At 49.5% G+C, this 23,095-nt stretch overlaps 2 protein-coding genes across 2 annotated transcripts; one reads left to right on the forward strand and one right to left on the reverse strand.

Annotated features, from left to right (window-relative positions):
• Positions 1-1,001: 1,001 nt before the first annotated feature.
• LOC34619754 (ankyrin repeat domain-containing protein 17) lies at positions 1,002-12,615 on the reverse strand. Its single transcript, XM_026337692.1, has 11 exons — positions 12,580-12,615; positions 4,708-6,336; positions 4,370-4,558; positions 3,883-4,080; positions 3,481-3,651; positions 3,098-3,185; positions 2,771-2,886; positions 2,432-2,609; positions 1,962-2,287; positions 1,682-1,821; positions 1,002-1,452 (listed from the first exon to the last, which is right to left on the reverse strand). Exons 1-11 carry the CDS (start codon positions 12,613-12,615, stop codon positions 1,002-1,004), a joined length of 3,522 nt encoding a protein of 1,173 aa, XP_026193477.1.
• Positions 12,616-16,492: 3,877 nt separating this feature from the next.
• Positions 16,493-22,699, forward strand: LOC34619752. Its single transcript, XM_026337673.1, has 15 exons — positions 16,493-16,625; positions 16,734-16,817; positions 16,951-17,025; positions 17,155-17,539; positions 17,733-17,791; positions 18,475-18,870; positions 18,986-19,080; positions 19,216-19,393; positions 19,520-19,765; positions 19,886-20,032; positions 20,167-20,378; positions 20,495-21,043; positions 21,590-21,906; positions 22,038-22,302; positions 22,451-22,699. Exons 1-15 carry the CDS (start codon positions 16,493-16,495, stop codon positions 22,697-22,699), a joined length of 3,390 nt encoding a protein of 1,129 aa, XP_026193458.1.
• Positions 22,700-23,095: the final 396 nt, after the last annotated feature.

The following is a 23,095-nucleotide window of genomic DNA, read 5'->3' on the forward strand; positions in this document are numbered from 1 at the left end:
GCTAACCCGTGAGGCACATGGCATACGCGGGGCGAAGATCAAAGCTATAGTGACTAGGCAGAGCATTCATGACGAAGAAGAGCAACTAAACGTATCTCCTACGTTCGCACTGCATCCCTATCCTACACCGAAGATCGTTGGCAGTGAGAGCTTATACAGCATATGCCGCTAGGGTTGTAGGCACTGGATGCAGCACAGAAGCAGTAAAGTTTGTGCGTCTGCTCCCAGGCGAAAGTAGTGTTGACTGCGAAGCTTGACGATGAGTTAAAGGCAAACTGACACGAGTGCCTTGTGGGTTATACAGACACATAACTCAAATCAACAGACAACGGAAACGCTCAAGTACACCCCTGTTACGTCCCTTGCTCCCTTCCTCACATGGGTATCTGGCAGGACGACAATAAACAAGCGTTCAACCGACCACCACCTACAAGATTATTCACAGTGCAGCAAGTATTCTGTACTACAACGAACTCGAGCCGTGTCGTGCTGTGCAAGCCGAGCAGCGTTGTGGAATTGCGGGCCTCATATACCGTTGGGTCCAATAGAACTTTGGACACACTTACTAGAAGAGAGTACACAGAACACCGCAGAGCACGGTCGTCTAACCAAAACGGATGGCGCTTGCGTTGTGCATTGCTAGCCTTCGCCTATCTACCCTGACCCCCACTTCATCCTCAACCGACCCCACTGCATCACAGGCTGGCCCCTTGGCCAGTGGTGGTGCCGTGTACTACTGGCGGCAAAAGCGCATGTCCGGAAGATGCGCGAATCCAAAAAGCCCCCGCTGGGGTCTCGAGGCGACTGTTCCATTCAAAATTTACGCATTATGGGGATACAAATGGGGTGAGGGAGGTGCTATTCGCCCCGTGCCCGTCCCCGTACAAGACAAACAACACGCATCCTCCATCCACAGACACAGACCACACAAAGACAGAAGAAACAACAGGAAAAAATAAACAACCAGGGCCTAGCTGTTCATCCATTTTGAACGGGGCGCATCACTTGGCCTTCGCCCCCCTGAAAAGGGACATCGGCAGCTTCGCAACTTGCAGAACTGTCTTTGGCTCAATTTTCAGCTTCTTCCCCGTTCGTTTCCTGCTGCTGCTTGTCGGGCTAGAGGCTGTGCCCCTTGAAGGGCTGGGGCCTGCCTCTCCGTCGCTGCGTGAGAGTCTAGTGTCCACTGCACCTTCCAGTCCATTGCTGCTGCCGCTGTTCTTGCCTCGGCTGCTGCTGCGGCTGACGCTTTTCTTCCTGAAGAACCTTGCACCCTCGCCGCCGCTACCTGAGTCAGAATCCACGTGGGAACTGCTCCCCCCCTCATCGCGCAGGGCACTCAGCATCGACTGTAACATCCCACTGGAAGAAGTGTGACGCCGCGAGGTATCGCGGCTCCGGTACAAACGTAAAAACCGACGCAAGACCCGCTTATCGCTACCGGGAGTCAACAACCTGCATGCATGCCAGGAGGACCGACGAAAGGAGCAAATGTGATGCGGGCAGATAATAAGGCAGATCTGGAGCAAAAACGTGCGTACAACACCTGGGAAACTGCGCACGCGCGTGTTTGCTGTGGCGGCTACGAAAGGCCAATTGAGATACAATGCGAGAAGCACCCAAATGAGATACAAGCGGACACAGCAAACACGCCAAACTTTGACAGTCTCACGCCTTTCCTTACCGTTCGTTGGCAATAGCCAGCGCTGTGTTGCCTGCGTCGTCTTGCGTCATCACGTCCGCACCCATTTCCATCAGAGTTGCTGCCACGGAGTATTGACCAAAAAACAGAGCCGCGAGGAGAGCTGTGCGGCCTTGGGAATCCTACAACAAGAAACCGCAACGGGTGAGTCCAGGCCGACTGTGTTTGCCATTTTGTATATACACAGGCAGTTGAAACAGGCGTGCAAAAAAACAAGGCTCATCCCGTGAGCCAAAACAAGCAAGAGCAGCGCACGACTGACCTTGGCCTCGAGGTCAATCGACTTTGCTTTTTTCAGGATCGTCTTGGCGATCTTATCGTTCCTCAGTCGGATGCAGACGAGAAGTGGCGTCTCTCCTTCCGTCTTTTCCGCTTTGTTACAGTCCAAAACTTGCGTTTGCGTGGCAACAATCCACTTCCCTTCGCATATCTGCTCTCCCTGAGCATTTTCTACCACTCGCAGTTGCGGCTGCTGCTGCAGCGTGTTCACGTGTACGCGCACCCGGTAAGGTTCTTGGGTGTGGTCCAGGAAGTAGTTCACCATGTCTTCGTGATTCTCCATGCAGGCTACAATTAGGGGCGTCATCCCTGCGTCACACAATAGAACACTCACTTCCAACGCGTTGCAAGCCAAATGGCTGTCGTATTCATCTCACGGCGTGCACACACCACCTTGGCCCGCGAAGAAAACTTGACTCCCTTCCCTTCCGTCTGCCCACCCTCTCTGCTCACCTTCAAAGTTTGCCTTATTGACGTCAGCTCCGTGGTCGACCAATCTCTCAACACAGCTCCCCAATCCTTCCTCAGTGGCGGCAAGCAGCGCTGTCTGCCCCCCCTCCCCCTTCGCGTCCACGTTGCACCCATTAGCCAGCAACATCTCAAGCACATGCACTCGCCCTTGCTTCGCAGCCTGGCAGCAAACCGCGAGACACGAAGCAAATACACGTGACCCCGTTAAGTCGCGTGGCAGTGGCGTACGGCTACATGGTGCTTATAGATGCTCACAGACACATAGAGGTGGTAAGCCTTCTACGACACCCATGCGAACCGCATGAAGTCCGTCATGCTGACCTGCAGCAGCGGCTTGGACCAAAGAGGGTGCGTTCTGTTCATCAAGTCGGGGTACTTGTCGATTAGTAACCCGATGCTATCGATGTCGTTCTTTGCAACTGCACAACTTAGTACGTCTGAAAAAACAACACAAACAGAAAGACAGGGCCTCAACACCTTGTCACGTTTGTTACGGCCATTGCAGCAGCCCACTGATGAGCAACACAGTTACGCCTCCGCGTTACGATATGCACCGCAGCCACCACGTACATAAACAATGACGCCAGTCCTTAAACAACGTTGCTAGGCGCTTGCATGCACCGGCGAGGGAGTTGCTCTTCCGCGTACCTGTCAAGACCCATCGCTTCCCCTTCTCTGCACCCGCGCCAGATTCCAGGAAAAGAGGCAGCCATTTCGGGTTTAATTGATATGCCATCTGCACATAAAAACGCAACAAGATCCCACACGAAACACCCAGTGACAGCAGCACGCCGCAGAGGCAGCCGGCCGCTCTTCGTTCCACATTTGCACTTCAAAGATTCTTCCTGTTCTGGTTGCCCAGCGGCCTTGCCAATCAACAACGCGTTATAGAGGGGACGGAAAAAAGCTGTAGCCATTGTGTGTGTGCCATTGTGTGTGTGTATGTGTATGTGTGTGTATGTGTCTCTGTGTGTGCATGTGTGTGTGTGTGTGTATGAGTGTGTCTCTGTGTGTAATTCTGAAGATCTTACAAGCGTAGGAGTATACGAGTTATGACCTCGCGAGTTGGGATCTCCCCCCGCCTTCAAGATGAGGCTGATAATCTCAGGCCAGTTCACTTCGCAAGCAACGCACAAGGCGCTTTTGTATGTGCGGACCGCTGGGCATTTGACGTCCATTGCCGCGCCGCGTGCCAGCAAGCTCTGCAGCACAGGCGCACAGAGAGACGTAATGAATCCAGCCTCTTATGAACGCTCATAGAAGAAGGCATGAACATCGCTGCCATCCCTGCAATTTAGCGCTACAGACAGACATATTCCACGAGAGCCTAGAGGGGGCGTGAGTGGGAGAGAGCCGCGAAGGTAGGCGACCATAAAACGGAGCCACACACGCGCGTACAAGGGACATAGAGAAACATTAAAAAATCACCCTACCTTCACGATCCCCGCGTCCTTGCGTCGAATCGCAGTTTGCAGGGGGAAATGAGCGCAGCGAAGGTCATGCGGATTCGGAGAAACTCCGAGATCGAGGAGCGCCTCCACTAAGTCCAGACGGGAGGCCTCGCAGGCGCGAAGGAGAGGAGATTTGCCCAAATAGTCGCAGACGTCGATTTGGGCACCCCGTTTTATCAGCTGCATTCCAAGACACACATCCGAACAAGGCTGAAACGACTGAGCAGAGACACACTGCATGGCCACCGACGAGGCAACGACGGACCGGACAGGAAGCAGCGCTGCTGCTCGGGAATACTGAATGTGCGTTCATGAGCTGCAGTATCTCTGGAAGCCTTAAAAATCGCTTCCCGAATCGCTGCTTGCCTCCAGTTACTGTCTGTTCTCCCTGTCCCTCTCGCAGCCCGTGTCTACTTTCTACCACCACTTCCCTCTGCCTCACGGCCCCCCTCTCCCCTCCTCCGCGTACCACTTTCAGCGTTTCCTGGTCCTGAGTCTGAATGGCGATGGAGACGGGAAGGGTAAGCACGTTGACGCCTCCATCCTCAGAGGTGTCAACGACGAATGGCGCATTCACCAGCAACTCACTCCCCCGTTTGGACTGTAACGCGAGCAGAGAGCTGCCCCGGTAGGGAGCAGATGCGCAGAGATCCGAAAACTGTACCACATGACAGAGGCATGAAAGACAACAACGAAGAAATTTTACAGCGCACGGACGAAAAACGAAATGGCGAAAAATTTGCATACACAAGCGGTGCCACTGTCTGGTTCCTGGCTGTTCTTGATGTGCGTGTTCTCATGACGCACCTCCTTCTGAACCACCTTGGTAAGCGAGGAAATCTGATCGTGAAGGCCCAGCTTGACGGCGTGGCAGAATGAACGGTAGTGTGTTTCCATCCCGAGCTTCGAAAGAAGGCACTTGGACGCAAGAGAGCCCACGATTTCTAAGGAGGGAACCACTGGCGCTTTCTCCTCTTCTGCCGCTGCCGCTAAGCTCTCTGCTGCTGCAACGCCAGCAGCATCCGCAGCGGCTGTCGTGTGTTCAATCGCTGTACGGCACGCGACGGCCGCATCTTCTCCTGCGGTGACGGCAGCAGCTAGCGAATCTAGCTGCTGCTGCAGCCGCAGCACGAGCTCTCGCTGTGCCAGCACTGCGGCCTTCTCCGGATCTTCTGCCTCCTCCTGGACTGGCTCCCCATCAACCTGGATCGGTTCAAGCTGCAAGCGATGCTCCAAAGCCCGCTCTTTCTCCTCTAGGAGCTGCCGCTGCTCCTGCAGCCTCTCTGCTACCGCCATCTGCTGTTCCCTCAACTGGTTCGCTTGCTCGATGTGCTGCACGTATTCCTTCTCTTGCTGCTGGAGCAGTCGCCGCAACTGCTTCTCTTCTTGCAACTTCCGCTCGAAATCTCGGGTATGCCTCTTGTTGACGGTCGTTGCGTTGGCAACCAGACAATCTGCCAAGACCGTCGCAGCATCCAGCCGCATGTTCGTGAAGGATGCATCAAAGTGCAGCAGACTGGGCCAATTCTCCGCCGAGAAATCAGTGGGTAAGTTCGAGAAAGTGAGCTCGTTGCTCCTGGCGCAACGCAGAGAAAGCCTCTCCAGCGCCGGCAAATAGGTTGTCAGCAGTGCGGCAAGACCCTTATTCGTCACTTCATAGCAGAAGTCCAGGCAAAGGCTCCTCAGAACGCCCCCAATGATATTATCATCCTTTCGACCATGCACAACGTCCATCAAGCGAGCTACGGATGCATCCTTGAGGAGCGAGCACCCGCTGAAGTCTAACGAGAGACCAGCGGCTCTTACGTCTGGATGAACCGCCTTGCACACCACAGGTACAACTTGTTCCATCAGAAGCCGTGCATCTACGCCCCTAAACATCCCAAACGATAGAACTCCATCCGCGGGCCGGTACTTGTGCTTATATAGCATGCGGCACGTTTGCCGCAACAATAAAATCCCCTCTGCATCCAGCAACTTCTCAACGTGAGGCAAGTATAGGCGCCAACGATCATTCTGACCTGTTGACGCGGTGCGGGGGGCTGTTGCTGCAGCTTGATGAGCAGTCGGCCCACAGTGCTGCTGCTGCTGCGCCGCCGCTGCTGCCGCCTGTCTTTGTTCTCGTAAATGTTGCTGCCGTTGCTGCTGCTGCTGCAGCTGCGCCACTTTTTGCTGCGCAGCAGCAGCAGCAGCAGCAGCAGCCCTGGCAGCAGGCACCTGCTGCACGGTGACGGTGCCAAGCGTGGCAGGGGGAACTAAGTCATCCAAAATCTCAGGCTGCCCCACTGCCGCTTGAATCCGTGCCATCTCTGCTTCATCTACTTCATTAATAGTAATGCCACTGAGGGCACCTCCATCTGTGGTAAGCCCCGGAATTTGAGCCACCGGTGCCACATCGACCTCTATCGGCCCTTCCCCCAAACTCAAGACATCCTGGTGTTGCAGCATCTGCTGTTGCTGCTGCTGCTGCTCTTGCCGGTGCTGCTGCTGCTCTTGCTGCTGCTGCTCTTGCTGGTGCGGATCCATCATGGCGTGTATATAAATATATATATATCTCTCTCTCTAGGATTATTCTGCGGTAAGAAACCGCTTCTGTCGCCAATGCCTCGCTTGTTCGTTCACGCTACACCGGCACACACAGCTGGCTGGCCGCCCTGCCGCTCGGACAGAGAGCTCTGCTCCGCTATTTAGGGAGACGGATTGGTCGTATGGAAACAAGAAAGCCGTCCTTCACACGCGAGCTGCTGTAGGACGCTCGTGCTTGCCTGTCCTGTTTGGGCTACACAGCGAAAACAAGAGGATCAACACTTGCGCGAGATGTATAGAAATTCACGTGTATACATATCCTGGAGGGTGCTGCTTGCTGCGTGGAAAAAGGAGCTCAAGGGCAATGCGCCCCGAAATACAGCAGAAGAAGTGAGATCAGCTCTTCGAAAGGCAAGGCAGGCACGGATTGATTGAGAGAACAACAGTCCATACAAGAAAGGGGAATCCGTTCCTATTGCGCCATTTTATTCCGTTTGTACTACGCTCTTCGGCTGTATTCTGATAGATGCGTTTGTATCCCTTAATGAACTGAACAGAGCAAAACGGGGCGAGCAGCGTGCCTCCTTTGCTCAGTCAACAAAAACTCCAACACCGCAGCGCACCGAGCACGAACAACACTTGTTGCAAACTGCGCAGACCGCTGGCTGGCGATTCAGCAGCTGCTGAGCAAGCAGGCAAACAGAATGCAGACCAAAGGGGGTGGCAGCACGCAGATCACAAGTGATGTGTGGTACTTCTGTTGCTGCTGATGCTGCGGTTGCTGGTGTCTCGGCCTACGTGGGAATATCCAGACACGTCCCTCAAATTGGTCTTGGGTTGAACCAATTCCACGCGGGACTGGGTGCTACACAGTTTTGCCCATCATTTTTTGCAGAGCAGCTCAAGGCCCTTTCGAGTTCTGTTGCCGTGCTGCTGGAACGCAGCGCGGCAATGCGTTGCGTGGTGGTGGTGGTAAACACCTTGCGCCCCCGTTTCCTGCTGCTGCTTCGCGAGGCAATGCCTACAGAGTGGGCCTACCACGGGGTGCTGCTTGAGCCTCTGAGCTGAGGCCGATGCACATCTTCAGTCGGATTGGGCAGGGAGGGGGAGCACACGGAAGAAGAGGCAACTGGGAGGGGGTGTGGCTGGTTCGGGAAGCGTTTGATGCCGTTTGACTGCAGCCGTTGGCTTCAAGCAAGGCAAGGACAAAAACGGCAGGGGCCTCGGCCACACACGTTCTCCTGCTGGGTGTTCAGAAGTCAAGGTGAATACCCCCGCAAACACAGTGGTACAACAGCGGACAGGGTGCTAAGAGGAAGAATTCCCTCCACTGCGGCGCCTGGAGGGGGCTCCGGCGCTGCCACATGCAAAGGCAGTCCCAGCCAGTGCGTATGGGGTGCACGTCGAAAATACACTGCTGGAATCTGCAGAGACTGCTCGTTTGGCCGTTGCCGTTGCTGCTCCCCCCTTACTTGCTGCAGCCGCGCTCGGTGCTCCCTCTGTGCGGGGAGGCCGCAAGGGCCCTGACGGTTCGCTGTTCTTCCTCCTGCTAAGAACCAAAAGCCCAATAATCTGCTGCTGCTTCTTGTGGAGCTGCTGTCGCAGCAAATCTTGGCCACACCGCAGTCCACAGGCTGCGGCAGCCCAGCGGACTGAGCAGCAGCTCTTACGGAATGCGCTCCTTCCGCAAAGAGTCTTAAGGGTGGCCTGGAGTTAGGTGCTTTTGATATAGGATCTGATGTATGCGTATCTTAGGTCGTAAACTCCCAGAAGCCCCGAGGCTCCAACTGGGCAAAACAGACCACGGAGTAGCGGCAGCAGCGGCGCTGCTAGAAGAGAGGACGGGGAAGGCAGCCCTAGGAAGGCCCTCCTTTGCTTCAGAAGGAGCCAAACGACTTTCTCACCCAATGGCGCAGAATGCCAGACTCTGCTAATCTCGTTGAAACATCAGACGCCAAGGCTGCTGTTGCTGCTGCACCGCTCGCCGCAGCTGCGGCGGCCAACAGCAGCAGTTGCTGCTGCTGTCGAAACAAAGAAAAGATTCAAGCGGTTCTTTCAGCTGTCAACGCACTTTAAAATGCATCTAGACTTGCACCAGCCATGTCTTTTTCATAGTTCTTCTGCCGCTCGCCACACTACCAAGTTACACAACGCTGTGTCAGTTCTGCAGAGGGTAATGAATGATGCTTCTGGCCCTGCTGGTACTACAACCATGCTAGTAGGTCCTCTATTCAAGCCATTCACACTGAATCTGAGCTAGCGGCTCCTTCCCTACCTTCTTCGCCTGCATTACTCTTTCACGGATGGCGTTCTCCAGCACAGTAGGCCGAGCGGCATTATGCGAGAAATCCATTAGTGGGTACTTTGAATAAAGGCCAGTGAGCTACTAGCTGCCTGATTTGATCGGCTGTATGCTACGTGTTAAAAGTACGCTTGCTTTTTTACCATGAGAATGAATGCTGTACGCGTTCTATGCGCCCGTAACAAGCATATAACGGGCTAGAATACACTTTGACACTGCCATCTATACTAGTTATGTTCAGTTGAGAACTAATAAAGAACTGACTAATTGATTTGTGTGCTCATATATCAGGTTTTCTGCAGAGTAGTGTAAGCTTGGTACAAGATGACGCTGCGTGTGCTAGGATGCAATCCGCAACTGCGAGTGAATATGTCTCCACTTAAGCTTTCCATAGAGAGGCCCTTGACCCCAGACTCAATAGAACTTATTGGAAAATAATTGAGTGCTTTCAAAATGACTGTCGGTTCCCTGCCCGTGCCCCTCAGGCTTCTTACCATTTGTACAGAGGGATAGGTAGGGTGTGCGCTGCTGCACTCTGAGCAGTCTAAGCATTAACAGCCAGGTTCATATAGCATCTGGTGTACGGGCATACAACATTGCATCCTCTTCTGTAAGGCTTACACTACTCTGCCATAAATAAGATTGGCAAACAGCCAAACCAATCGGTCAATTCCTGCCTACTTCTTCGTTGAGCATTTCTAGTATTGAAACACTTGATTAAGTGCAACTTCACACGCTACACCTTGCTTTCCCCTCGTCGCCATTTCATTCTAAGACCCCCCGTTTTCCTTGCGTGTACGAAGATATCAACTGTGTGTAGGACAGCAGACGTGTCGTGCACTATCGCTACTCCCCAGGCAGGAAGAAACGTGAAAATCAGTGTACGTGAACGTGAAACGAACAAAGCGGGGATCACCCGACAAAGTGACATGGACGGGACAAAAGGAACACACACTAGCTAGCAATGACCGAAGGGCCCAACCAACTCAACCGCGGCGGCGTGATGGCTTGCTGTCGTCGGGATACTGCAATGTGGGGTAGATGCCTCCTGCTACGAGGAAACACAAGACAAGTAAACTATGCTAAAAGAATCATACTACATACTAGCCCATCAGTGCCTCTGCGCCTTATACAGCAACGCCCGCATGCAAGCACGGAAGGTGCTGACAGCCTAGTCGACTTCAAAGCCCGTATGGAAAGAACGTAGAAGCACATATCAAGGAATGTCTCCCTTTAAATCTGAGTACAGAGAAAGCCTTAACAGTACTAACCGGGAGCACAATGCTTCTGGATGAAGGCAGCTTTCAATCAGGCAGAGAATGCGCTAGAGAAGGCCAATCACAGCGGAAAAAGAAGAATTGAGTACATCGCGACTAGAGCAACTAATCAAACACAGCCTCAACCTGCAGGTAACCAAGCATTCAAATGCTCCTTCGTCAACCACTCAGGTTGGCGCCACAGGCCCCTTTTGCTAATATTGCCTTTCCAATGTTTCCTCGGCGCATAGTAGGCATGGATTCCAGCACTTATGCGTGATCCTAGGAGTCCTCCGCCTTCACAATGTGCACTTGCCCGAGCGGCGATGTGCGCGAACAATTAGGGGAGCTCTGGAACTTCTCTAGGAAGTAAGTATTGATAGTTGCATGCCCTCTTCAGCTTGTACACGAATCTATTGAATAAGAAAGAGCATCGAACTTTCAGAAACGGCAAATGCTTCTAGCCATTTGACCAGAAGCTTCTTCATCCAGTAACCTTCTTGTGCACCTCGTAGAGCTTGCCGAGAAGACAAAGCCAAATCTCCATGTTCGAAACACACAGCTGACCGTCGCATATCGAGATTCAATTTTGTCTCTTCAGGCTTGCATATATATTCCTGCATACTAATCGGCTGTTTTCTGAAGTGCTCCCTTACATGGGGTGGCTGCTGACCCCGAGTCACCGGGGCCAGGCCCAATGACTCCTCAATGTAGACCGGGAATGCGGACAGTATCAGGTAGACGAGTGTAGAACTTTATTATAGACTCACCCGGCATAAGTAGGAAACTCAAGCCGAAAAATCGGATTGTGGTGAGCTCAGAAAGGCAAGTACTGCAGAAGAGTAAGACTGCTGCTCCCTGTTTGCAAGTCTCTCCCAGGGTGGCTTGCAGTGGTCATGTACTGGTCAATGTGTACTTATAGGCATACCGTAAGAGCATGCCAAAATGCTAGCAAACTTCTGCTCCCTAGCCGTACTACTCTTGACATCCATGAAGCTTCTAGACATGTTTGAAATCATTGAACTACTTCACACGCCGCAACAGACTTTGAGAAAGGATGAAGTAGACCTATGTGCTGGTCGTTCGACAACGACTTGGATAATACTTTTATTCTTGTACTGTTATTCTTCCATCGGCAATCCAGCAGCAAAATTTCGGTGCCACCTCATGCAGAGCCCCTCGAAGACCCAGTAGGCACTGCAAAAAGTGGGCCAGGTAGCAAATGCGTGGCTTTAGCTGCTGACAATCCGAGCATGATATGGCTACTATACTGGCGCAAGACGCCTCTACGGTCACCAAAAGGACCATCAGAGCTTATCCACCATAGTATAAGCCCCTTCATGCCCAAAGGAACACATGATGCGCTTTGTTCAAATGGCACTGCGGAACGAATTTCGTAATGTATAGCCAGGGAATCGCCATTTCGGTTTGAATCACAGAAGGTTATCCTCGGCTTGGTGGTGCTTCTCCCTTTGCTATTCTGGATTATGGGAAGACTAGCGGATGCATGGGTGTCAAATGCATTAGACTCACGCGATCTAGATAGAAACGTGGATTATCGAAGACAAGAATGATTTGCTGCACAATAGTAAAGTGCTGGGGCGTTGCGAGAGCCTGCAGGCGACTGCGCTCGTGATGCCCCCACTTGGCTTCACAGCCAAGTGGTACTGATGAAGCTGCCGAAGCCAGTGAACAACTCTAGAGTTATCGAAGCCCTGAAGGCTTATCGTAGTGTATATTAAAGAATGATGGTCAATCTGGGCAGTACAATGACACCCATACGAATAATGCGATTTTTGCACGCCCGACCGCATTACATAGATCATTACAGTTGCTCGGCTCGGTGAAGCGATGAGAAGAACAAAGATCAACTTGGATTCAAGGGGAACCCGTAGCCTGTCGGGAATAAATTGCATCCCCCTTTACGTCATTATCACGTTAATAAGACGAACAACCCTTGTAGTCGGGCAGCGCAAGTACTTGAGCAGTTGTATGGGTTTGTTAAGCGCGGATGCAGCTGCATCGGACTCCTGTGGCCAGGTGATAGACTAAGCTTGGGAAAGTAGATTAGTCAAAGAAGCAGCAACCAGCGACCTAAGCGAATTTGACATTGAATTTTGATCAGATGCATTGCCGAAGAAATTTGCAGAATCCTAGAGGGTGGGAAAAAGGTAAAGTCATGGTTCGTGGGTTCAAAGTTTTGCCATGTGGCAGCGTAACCGAAAACCGGAACCGCAGAAATATACTTGCTTCTAGGAATAACGAAACGTTGCTTTTCTCCGCATACCAGTGTTTTCCCCAGAGCGCCTCAAGCGCGCTCCGTACGCTCTCTAGGTGCTTTCGACCATTTCGATCAAAAGATAAGACATTACCTATGTAGAAAGCCATTCAGTCATCTTTCATAGAATCATTTAAATCCAAATTAGCTAACCGTTGCATTAAGGGTGATACATTGAAAATTTAAGTAACTTGCAGGTACACTCGAGGTTGCGAATGCGAGTGTGGAACGCCGCTTCGTGCTTTTCCGCAGGGTTACTGCGGTTTTTCTAGAGAAAGTCTGTGAAGTCAAAAGTTGGATAGACTGTTCATCCCTATAGTTTGCTTGTGATGCGATTCGTTAACATGAGACATTGGGAACATCTGCTTCACTGTAGTCTTGTTCAAGCCCTTAAACTTAGGGAGTGTATGCCATCTTCCGTCCTCGTTGGCACAATATTGGGGAGTGCTCAAAGGCGCTTGACAATATCTGTACTTTACTCTTTCCAAAAATAGTCGTCCGCCTGCCTCTCAGCCTACATATTATACGTTGGAAGCTTTTAAAATCATGTAAGATAGCTGGTAGCTGACCGAGAGAGTTAGTCAAATCTGTGACGCGGACAACTAGCAGATGGCCAGCTTGCTGGCAACTTGCCATTTTCACCACATCCGCGAGCTCCCACTTAATATTCACCCATATATTCTGTTCCTTGGCTAAACATTTAATTCAAATCCTCAGTAAAAATCCAGTTGCAGAGCTGAGAAGGTGGTCCACATGCTCAAAACTGTACTATACTGCAATGCTGAGCAGCCCTCAAACGACTGTTTGTTACCACGTTGAGACGACTCTCTACTTCGCTTGCCAAAGATGAACCATCTTTGTTGAGGGGATCAGAGGGCGCTTTTTCCGAGCAGGCACTGCTTTACAGCACGCAGCTGCGATCCCATAAGCACCTCCAATCGGGCTACGTAGTGCACACACAGGCCTGTGTCGTTGTGCAGAGGTCTGAGAAAATGCTGGTAAAACCTAATTCCTAGTTAACGCGATATTCAGCTGTCGTAGCCTTGCCGATCCTTTGGCTCTGTCACCAATCAGCTAAAGAAAATCTGAGGGTTTGCCATCAAGAATAATCAGGCATATTACACTGTTGCACAATATCTTCGAAAATGGACCCGCTCTTATATCCAGTGTCAAATAAAGTGAGGCATTCTTGACCATCAATATTAACTTGCATCAGACCATAATAAATCTGTGACGGGGTTCCAGCTACAGCCCTATCATCTGTTGGCCATTCACTGAGCCGCAGCGTCGGAAGTGGCTTTCCATTTCCCTGATGCGTGTTTACCGCGTGACAATTAGTTTGCTCCCAAAGGGACCACTTCCTTTGCGCATCTGCTTTGGCGTGTCTCTTGCGACTGCAGCTCTGGACCAGTTGGCTCAAATTCCTCCATTAGAAGCAGGTGCATTATTGGGCGGATGTGTGGTGTTGCTTAGTAGCCGGTTTCTTTTGGTTTTCTTTTGTCGCCCACCTTACGCTCTAGGTCAAGGCTAGTTGATACAAATCTGACATCCAAAGGTTCAAATCCCAATTTCAATTTTTCCTGTCTCAGCCAAAGAGCGGCAATTGTACTCATTTTCTCCTGAAACCTCAAGCGGTTTATAATTTGTAAAAGCGCCATCGGTTGGCTGTTTCGTTGCAGAGTCCATGGCCACTCGGCGACAACCAAGCTTGACACTGTAGGTAGACCAAAGGTACATTACTGAGAAACCAGTTGGTCTTCTAAGTTTGTGTTTTTCTAGCCAAAGTCTCGTATATTTCGACAAATCAGTCTATTAATATTCTCATCCGCTCCAGCTTTCTTGCTATTCTCATAGCTCGCTGTTCTGTGTGCCTCGGGACAAGCCGGCAGGTCAGGATTTGTAGAAAGGCTTTAAGTACGGTGATCCCTGTAGACAGACGACTTCCTTCAAGTGCACAGATCCACCAATGGATTGCTTTCTCCTTAACTAAGCTTGCTGCGTAGAGCACTCGTTTCTTCTAATCTGGGGACAGCAATGTGAGGTACATCAAAAGCCAGCTAATGAAATCTTCGATTATTTGCCCATCCCTAAGACTCTTATGCTTTTCTGGTCAGGAGAGCCGCATTGACGCATCGATGAACATTTTGCCGACTGAAGAATCACCCTTTCCTGCCAGCTGTGGAGCTGCTTCATTCACTTCAGCTTGCAAGCGTCCTCTGTCGCCCCAACAGGCGTTGTGCCACCGTAAGCTTCCATCGACATGAGGTATTTGCTTTCCCAGCCGGTTTTTAATAGCAGCGTGAAGCTACCCTTGAATAAAATTTATTACCCTCATTTTATTTGGCTAGTAATTTTTAGCGAGATAATTATTTTGTCTGCTCGGCAATCCCAATCAGTGCAAAGTTTTTTGGCTTGATACAAGAAAATGCAATCTTTTATGTTAGTGTAGTAGATGCTATTTGCAAGTAGATGTGAACGAGTTGAATGTCAGGAGAGTGCAGGAACGCGTACGCTAGCTGCCCCTCTTTCCAAATGTCGTAGCTCTGATGGGAAGGCGCGAATTCTCTTGAATATAGTCAGTGCCTTGCTAGTAAGCATGTATTGAGTGTGAAGTTCAGTGTCTTCCTACGGAGATATTTGATGGAGCATTACAGCTACGCCTGCACCGCAATCGTTTCCAAGGCGGTTTGCTTCAGCTGTTGCTTGTGGGCTCCCTTCCAAAAGCCAGTGGAAGCATTGCTTTCGTTTATTGGGGCTCCTACAGGAACTTAGCTTTCACCTTGCCATGTAAAAGATCAGGCACCTCCTAATACCTTAAATTTGGAGTAATTGAAGCTTGAAATATTTGAAGTCACGTTTCATATCCAAGTAGTGCTAGCGGCAATACTCAGTGCAGCAAAATCAAAATGGAAAATAGCGCAAAATGAGCAAAGTCTGCTACGAATGCCCACTAAAGGCCGCATTGATCATCGCCCTATAGCGCTGCCGGGTCTTCACTATTTATTAATGAGGGCCCACTCGTTGGTCTCGGTCGTCAACGGTCAGACACACTCGTCCCCAAAGTTTGCTGCGCAGAACCACCCAAATCCTTGTTTGCCCGTTGCGCCGCAGATCCACGAATCACTTAATTAATTTTTTGCCGACGGTCAACCCACAAGCCAATGTAATTCTTCTGCAGACACTTGGAGGTGTCCATGCTTCGGGCCGATTGTCAAGGGGTAGGAAAGGACCAAGTTCCACACAGCAGACAACTAGGATAATTTATCAGAAATTTGGGGTAGACATGCTGCAAAAATAATTCCGATCACAAGAAAGGCAATTTGACGACTTCTCAAAGGAAAGGGGCTGAGATGCACAGGTCAGTGGATGGTGTACGTTAATCTAGCCAGTGCATTGGTCCACTAAAGTCAGAGGCTTTTTCTGAGCGGCCCATTTTCTTTCCTTGGTAGAATTATCTCCTTATTCAAATTAAATATGCTGTAGTCATAAGACCTAAGAGCAGAATAGCGCATTAAACATGGAAGCATCCATCCCAGGGGGCTACGATACACTTTGGTGACTCGGAGGAGACCCATACCGGCTGTGAGACTGGACTTGAGGTTTCCTGCATAGGCGATAGAGCAATAGGAAAGTTTGCCGAGACAAATAATAGGACTTAAAGTGTTTTCCTTCCGTTTCGAGGGGCGCTGTTGCCTAAATCATGCCACGCGGTAAAGCATCCAACGTAGACCTTGTCTTACACAAGATTGGAGTTTTGCGAGCGAGACACCCAGCAAAGAGGGTGAATCGGTGTATCACCGCAGGGACTGCACTATTAAAACGGCTAAATGCGCCTAATTTAAGATCTTATTCATTGTGTGTTAACATGAACTTTCGTCTTTTTTTGCATTCCCCCTGCCTCGGACCAACACTGTGATGCGGTAGTTTTTTCTAGGACCTCAGATTAGAGAGCTTTGACTCCCTGCCCGCTTGACGCACTTCAGAATGTCTCTTTTCTGATCAACTTTACAGTGTCTAACCTGAAGTAGGGCCCTATGCAGGGCGACCTTATTTATTGCTGCAGGGAAACTGCAGCTTACCTACTGGCCTGTGCATTGACCCGCCACATTGATGGATATAGCCCAAACGAGATTACTTCATTCTATTCTGTTTTGTTACCTGGTAGGGGCAAGGAGGCTTCCAACGTAATCGTATACCTCGAAGACACGAAGCCCCAATCCCTGAAGAGCAATGAAGCGCGCAGATATGAATTATTTACTCACTGCAGGAGTGGCTTCTCTCTCGTTTATTGCTGGATCAGATATATTGTCTGCTCAGAAAGAAGATTATGGCTCTGCAGCCGCCAACATAGAAGGTAGAAGCCGTTAAACCCCCCCGTCCCCTTCACTTAGATTTGACGTACACTTCAAGCTTCATGGTTCCATCTGCACATTTCATTGTCCTCCACTAAATCATATGTTGTATTATCTAGGCTTCCAAGATGAGCTGAAGTTGTACTTGCCTGGGTCAGCCCTACGGACGCCTAAAGGGCGGGACCTCATGGAACCCTCATCAGGTAAGCACCAGTATTCGGCAATGAACTCAACTGTAAACAGCGACCAATAATGGCTTTATATGCCAGTAGAGAAAGGTCTTGTTCAGCTGTTGATAAATGTGTTGGTATAATGACTTGCCTGTCTTGCTGCCAGCCGCCACAGCGGAGTCAAACATGCGTGTGCTACTCGACGTTTTGGGAGATACGGAGCTGCTTGCTGCAATTCAGGGTAAGTCATTCACTTCAAGCAATACGCTACCACAGAAAGCCTGGCATTCTGAGTTTTCGATGCTACGTGTGCCTATATATGGGCTTATCAAGGCGAGCCCCTACATTGTATGTTGTTTGTTGTCCACAGGAGTAAAACAGCAGACTTGTGCTGAACTACAAGCTACCACGTGTCAAGAGCACTTAAAAGAGATTAGTTGTGATAAATTAGACATAGCAGAATTGCTGAACAAGCTGATTGATGCAGACAACCAGATTAATTCAGCAACAGGAGGCTCCCCCGGCTGCTCCGAAGCCTTGCGAAAGGGACTTAGCCTTTTGAACTTGGCGGCGATAACAACTCCGTTGAGACAGTTCCAAGCAAACCAAGCAGCAGGCCCACTTCCGGCATTAGAAAGTGTGTTTTCTATTTTAAATCTGGCTCCACCAGACAATAGAGGGTCATCCAGTGAATCTACGGATGCCGACAACCCCCGTGGAAGCAGCCAAGACCAAGAAACGCAGTTTATTGAGCTGTAAGCATTGACAGAAAGATCCCTACGGTGGGTAGTATAAATGGATTCTTAGATTAATCATCATGGGACTGACTTCTTCCCAAAGTATTACTTTACTTGCGCTGTGTAGGATTCGGCTGAAGAGAAAAAAGTCGAGCCCCAGCTCAACGGTCACAAACGAAAAAGCGATTAATGCGTCAGGCTTTCTGGTGAGGGCAATGCAGACCTTCCCAGGGTCATATCTATGGATGGCAGGAGCCAGCGGACCCCTTGGTAAGGTATTGGGACCTAGAAAGTCAGGCCAGGAAAGCTCATGCTATTGCCTATGCTAGTATAATTGATCCGACTAACAGCTATTTTAGCGCTGCTCAAGTTTACGATTTGCTGAGAAGATCCACAACCTTTTCACTGTGGAGTCGTAAAAAGACTTCTCTGACTCATTTGTACTGTTGGGTTATTGCGGTGTCTGCTCTGTGCATTCAAGCATCGCTTGTAATCAATTGGTTTTATCAAGCATTTGTTCGCTTTCAAGAGTTTTTCGGCGAACTAGAAGGTCCGAGGAGACCGTTGGCTCCTCTAGTGCAGCTGCTGGTTGGAGGCAATACACAAAGGCTTACGCGCCTCTCCAGGATGTGCGGCGTAGTTTTATTTAAGCAAAGGAAAAATGCTAAGCTGCCACCCAAGAATCTATTTGTGCCTAGAGAGCTTTTCAATAGAGAAACATATCTTGTGGGTCTCCCACGCGTTTCCTGTGACATAATGGCTGAAGCTTCTATCGCGCTACATCTTGGTACGCGAAAGGGCTCCACATACGAGTACGAAAAACAATATATATCCCTCCACACTGCAGTCCATAGATACGGGCATATTTAGCCTTCAATTTTCTGTCTAAAATAATAGAACGACCTTGCACTGTCCAAACAAACTTCACGATATTGTGTATGCGCTTCCATCAGCCGAAGTCAATGCCGTTGAGTACCTCAACGAGCTCAAATATATGCTCTCTTCAGATCAGCTAGAGTTTGCTATTCCTCTGGAGCTTCATGCTGGAGGAGCGTCCAATCACAAAAGGCTCTGCATGAGTTTCAGAAAGAGCCGTGATTCTACTTGGACTACCAACATCTCATGTCGTTTTGAAGACACAGTTCTTGCTAATTTGGAGGAGCGCTCCACAGGGACACCAGAAAAGCCAGTTGAGGTGTCTTTGATTGAGTCTGCTTGGGCAACATCAGGTTCAAAAGCTGTTCAGCAACTACCGGCATACAAAAATACGCAGTTAGCATTCAAGCTTATTGCTCTTCGAGCAGGAAGCACTGAAGCTGCCGCATCGCTACTTGTTGATGCTGAAATGTGTAAGCAACACCTCATGTAGTGTTCCAGGTAGACTAAAAGCTGCCTTTTGAACCGGTACATCGAGAGATGAACCAAAGCTTTTACTACTCTTTTTGACTGCTTGGGCCTGCTCAGGGTGGAATCTAATGTATCTTGTTGACACGAGGACCGAAAAACAAATTGCTGATGGATACTTATCAGGTAAGCAGTGCTCGAAATTCCGTCCGCATGTTTGTTAGTAAATATCAAGCCCAAATCACAAGGGCAAGCAATGAAGGAGTAGTGGTGTTGCAGACGTACCAAGAAGTAAGCGAGTGCAGCATTCCTCCTTGCAGTTTCTGCACGTGTTTCTCTAAGGGTCAAAGGTGTGTGCCAAGGCTTTGAAAAAGGCTTCGACTAGGGAGATTAATGCCGCGTACGAAGACAGTGTGTCGTGTTCCTCAAAGTGGAAGGATGCTTCACGGGTACAATTGAAGTGTGACTCGAAAACACTACTAATGCAGTGTGCAGCAGAGGCCAACCTGTACGCCCTCTTTGATTCTGGTACGTCCATCCGTATCTATTATGTGGAAAGCAACTGGCCCTGAAGTGGACGTCCCCTCTACGTGCAAGGGCTCTGATTATTGTGGCCACTTATATATTTTTGCTTAAGCATGCGCTGACTCTCAGGTCTGGCTGACACAGTGAAAACCTTTATGAGTGCGCTCGCAAAGAAAGCAGTGTGTGATGACAACACCAAGAGCTGCTCCAAGAAAAAAGTCGCAAAGCAGACTCCTTTGGCTTATCTGGGGGCTCATTCGGACTCAATGTCCTTAAGCTCTATGCACGGACCCTTTGCAGAAAGCCTGCTGCGAGCTTTTATATTCCTTAGCGGCAATTATTGGAAGAAAGCTAAGGATATTGTGGAGGGAGTTGGTGAGCCACCATGAGTAGTAACAGGACAACTAAAGTATTTTTAAATGTATTAATCCTAGAAGGTGCTAAATTATACGCACTATTCCTCCAGTGTTTGGTTACTGACCCATTTGCTCGCAGATGCCGTTGACAACATGCTTAGCGGGGTTGCAAGTTTGATACCCTCACGTAAGACGTCTGTCCTTTTGTCCCGCTGGCTGCCACGCACTGTGGAAACACTCGCGAAGAAGTTCATGGCCAGGAAATATTCGAAGAGGCATCTTCGATGTAAGCTGCAGTGTGTGCACACGATCGAGCCATAGTACCTCAGGCCTACACCTACATATATGTAGCGCTCACAGCAGATTGCTTTATTCAAATGGACTTCAAAATCCTCGTTATGTGTTCTGCCCTTTGCTCAGTCTTATCGTCGAAACTCCCTCAAAATTTTTACATTAAACTCCAAGAATGTATCGATTTCCTTGTACACCCATTGGTGTTCCTTCACCTAAACCAGCTCAGCTTTTCACGCTCGGAACTCTCGGGATCTAGAAATAACTCTGGCGGTCTATCAGAGCGTCTTGATGAGCTAATTGGGCAGGCAGCTAAAGGAGGCCTTCCACAGACACTAAAGGTTCGCATTCATACTTGCTTGAAATCAGTACGAGGATATTACGAATAGTTTATGTCTGGCATGCTACATCAGCTTAAAGCAAATTTTTTTACAAGTGTCTTATGCTCTTGTTTCAGGAAAGGCTCCAGCCATCGGCGTCAACCACTGTAGACATTACTGAGAACAACCCTGTTCATATTACCCCGCCTAATCCAGGCACCTGGCAAGAAGTGCTTAAGTTGGTGGTGCTTGACCGCATTGCTGAATGGATTGAGTATCCAGAGAGCCAAGAACAGATTCGCAGAGAATGCACGGGCGGCAAGAAGTCAAACATTGTCGCGCTGATGAGGGATAGCTTTGAGCTCCTGAAGACCTCCGAATCTGAAAATCTAACTCTGACAGGAAAAGTTCCAAATCCAAGTGACACATCCATCGGAAAGCCGAATGTTTTCAAACACCTTCTGGCTAAAGTGCTCAGGTTACCTCCTTACAAAAGTCAGCACCACTTGTTCACTGCAGTTAATGTGAAGATTCCTGACGCTTTAAAGGCAGTAAGGATCCTCCTGGATGTTTACCTTCAGCACAAAGGAGTGTTCCAAAACGAGCAAGTGTTTATACATGCCGTGATCGACCTGTTTGCACATTACGAACAAAAATGCAGGTTGCCATCAAGAGGACTTCTAGGGGTAAGCAGTGCGTGTATTTCTACGAAGAAACTCTATCAGAACTACGGCGGTTGAATAACCAGTACGCTTTAAGTGGTACTATCAAAAAGCTGTGCTCCACCTATGCCATCATATTTTTACTTGGCTTGATGCGATTGATGCCCGAATCCAAATTGATTGCAAACAACAGATAACGTTTTGGGTGTCATGCAGGTCCCGGGTAGCCCATTTTTACCCCATTTGCATCCACACTATGCATATTTGCCCAAAGCCGCACGCTTGAGAGAGCTCAAGGATAGTACAATGAGCCTATTCTTTCGCCATATTTGGATACTGATCTTCTCTGTGTCGGCAAATAACATTCTGAATGCCGCACATCTAGACAGCGTTGAAAAGCTTTTTTCCCAAGATGCGTGGCAGAGGTCCATTAATGATCCTACGAGGGTGAGCGGTCACTGCTGTTGTTGGTGTGTCGCCCAGCTGTTTTCATCCCTGCACGACAATGTTGCGTGTAAACCATTGATCAATTCAGCTCAGTGGGTGCATATGCTTGCTTTCCGCCCTTAGGCAAATTCTTTTGCCATGATTCTTCGTGGAGACGACTTCGGGATAAAGCTCTTCAGTCAACTGTTACCGAAAAGCCAAAAGGATATGCTCAAGAGGGCAAAATACGGCTCGCCTACCGTATTCACAAGCCAGATGCAGTTGACTGGGAGCCTTCTGAGTGCTAGTGGCCACGCAGGCCTTGGTATATTTCTACACGCGCAAGCCGCCTATTTTGGAGAAATGATTCGGAAATGGATCGTAGCTCGCCAGCAGGATAGAAAGAGAGAAATTATTTCTTGGCTCACTCTCGGGGCATTTTTTGCTTCGTCCTTTATCCAGTAAGACTCCACTCGTCGTCACAGATACACAAAAACAGCTTTCTTGTTGCACCAGCAAGCAAACTACACGACAGGCTCATGGCGCCACTTTTCAAATCTGCCTGCGCCGTACGAATTGTTTGGGACTTCAGGGTTGCACAAGAAGTTAGTGTTCCACAGGGTCTCCAAAACCAAACAGGAAGTGTCAACGTATCACACTGTCCTCCCATGGGCGTGTGCCTTGATAGCAATGGGGACGCCTTCGTTGCCGATTCTATCGACTCTCCTGTAGTAAATGCTCTTCATATAGTATTGAAAACAGGGCTTATGGCGAGTATTTCAATCTTCGCCACCCCGGTAGTGGCAGTATACAATATTGCAGTGTCCAATTTCCAGATCCTCAGCCGCCTTGAGATGGTGAGTCATACTAATTATGATTGAGCTGTGCTTCTTCGTCTTGTACTGCATCACTGTATGTAAATGCATGGTGGCTATACTCACTGAAAGCGAAGGTTCTTTGTGTGTGTGTGTGTGTGTGTGTGTTACCATCTTGGTGTTGGATCAGGCCCTGGGACAGTTTACCAAGACGATTGTAAAGAAAATTTCTCAGTCGAAAACCGTTAAACAATTTATGAGCCGATTCAAGAAAGAGGAAGTGGTTCGGAAAGCAAAGCCTATTGCAGAAGCTGCAGAAGGCTCAAGCCTTGGTAACAACGTCGAGCAGTCGGTCACTGCTTTCTTTGAAGGTCACGCTACTTCAACGTGCCGGGGAATATGGAAGTCTCATACTTGTTCTGCTGCAAAGCGGCATTAATCTTTTCGCAATAAAGTCCCTCTGCGTAGAGTATGACTGCTTCTGGATATAGGCGTGACGAAGCCCACCACTCCACGTTGTGCAGTCTCTGATCCCGTTCTATTTGGACTCGTTAAGTAGCAGCGGGAGCCCCGCAGGGCTCCCTAAGCATCAACGTTTGGGCACAATCTTGCTTGTGTAGGTACAGAATAGCCTTCCAATTTTCTTCTGCTCAATGCTGAGCATTGAACCCCTGCTTCGCCACACAGGGAAACATGCTCACCATAGCCAACCCGATGGGGCGGCAAGTAAATGTACTACTTAATATAGCCCCGCAGTACACAAACACTCCGCAAAAGTAAGCGACTTCTGTTGTGCCGGGCGAAAGCTGCGCTTCGCAAGTATGCTACCAGATGC

The sequence above is a fragment of the Cyclospora cayetanensis genome, unplaced genomic scaffold (assembly GCF_002999335.1).
Source record: "Cyclospora cayetanensis isolate NF1_C8 unplaced genomic scaffold, CcayRef3 CcayRef3_contig_2, whole genome shotgun sequence".
NCBI classification, from domain to species: Eukaryota; Apicomplexa; class Conoidasida; order Eucoccidiorida; family Eimeriidae; genus Cyclospora; species Cyclospora cayetanensis.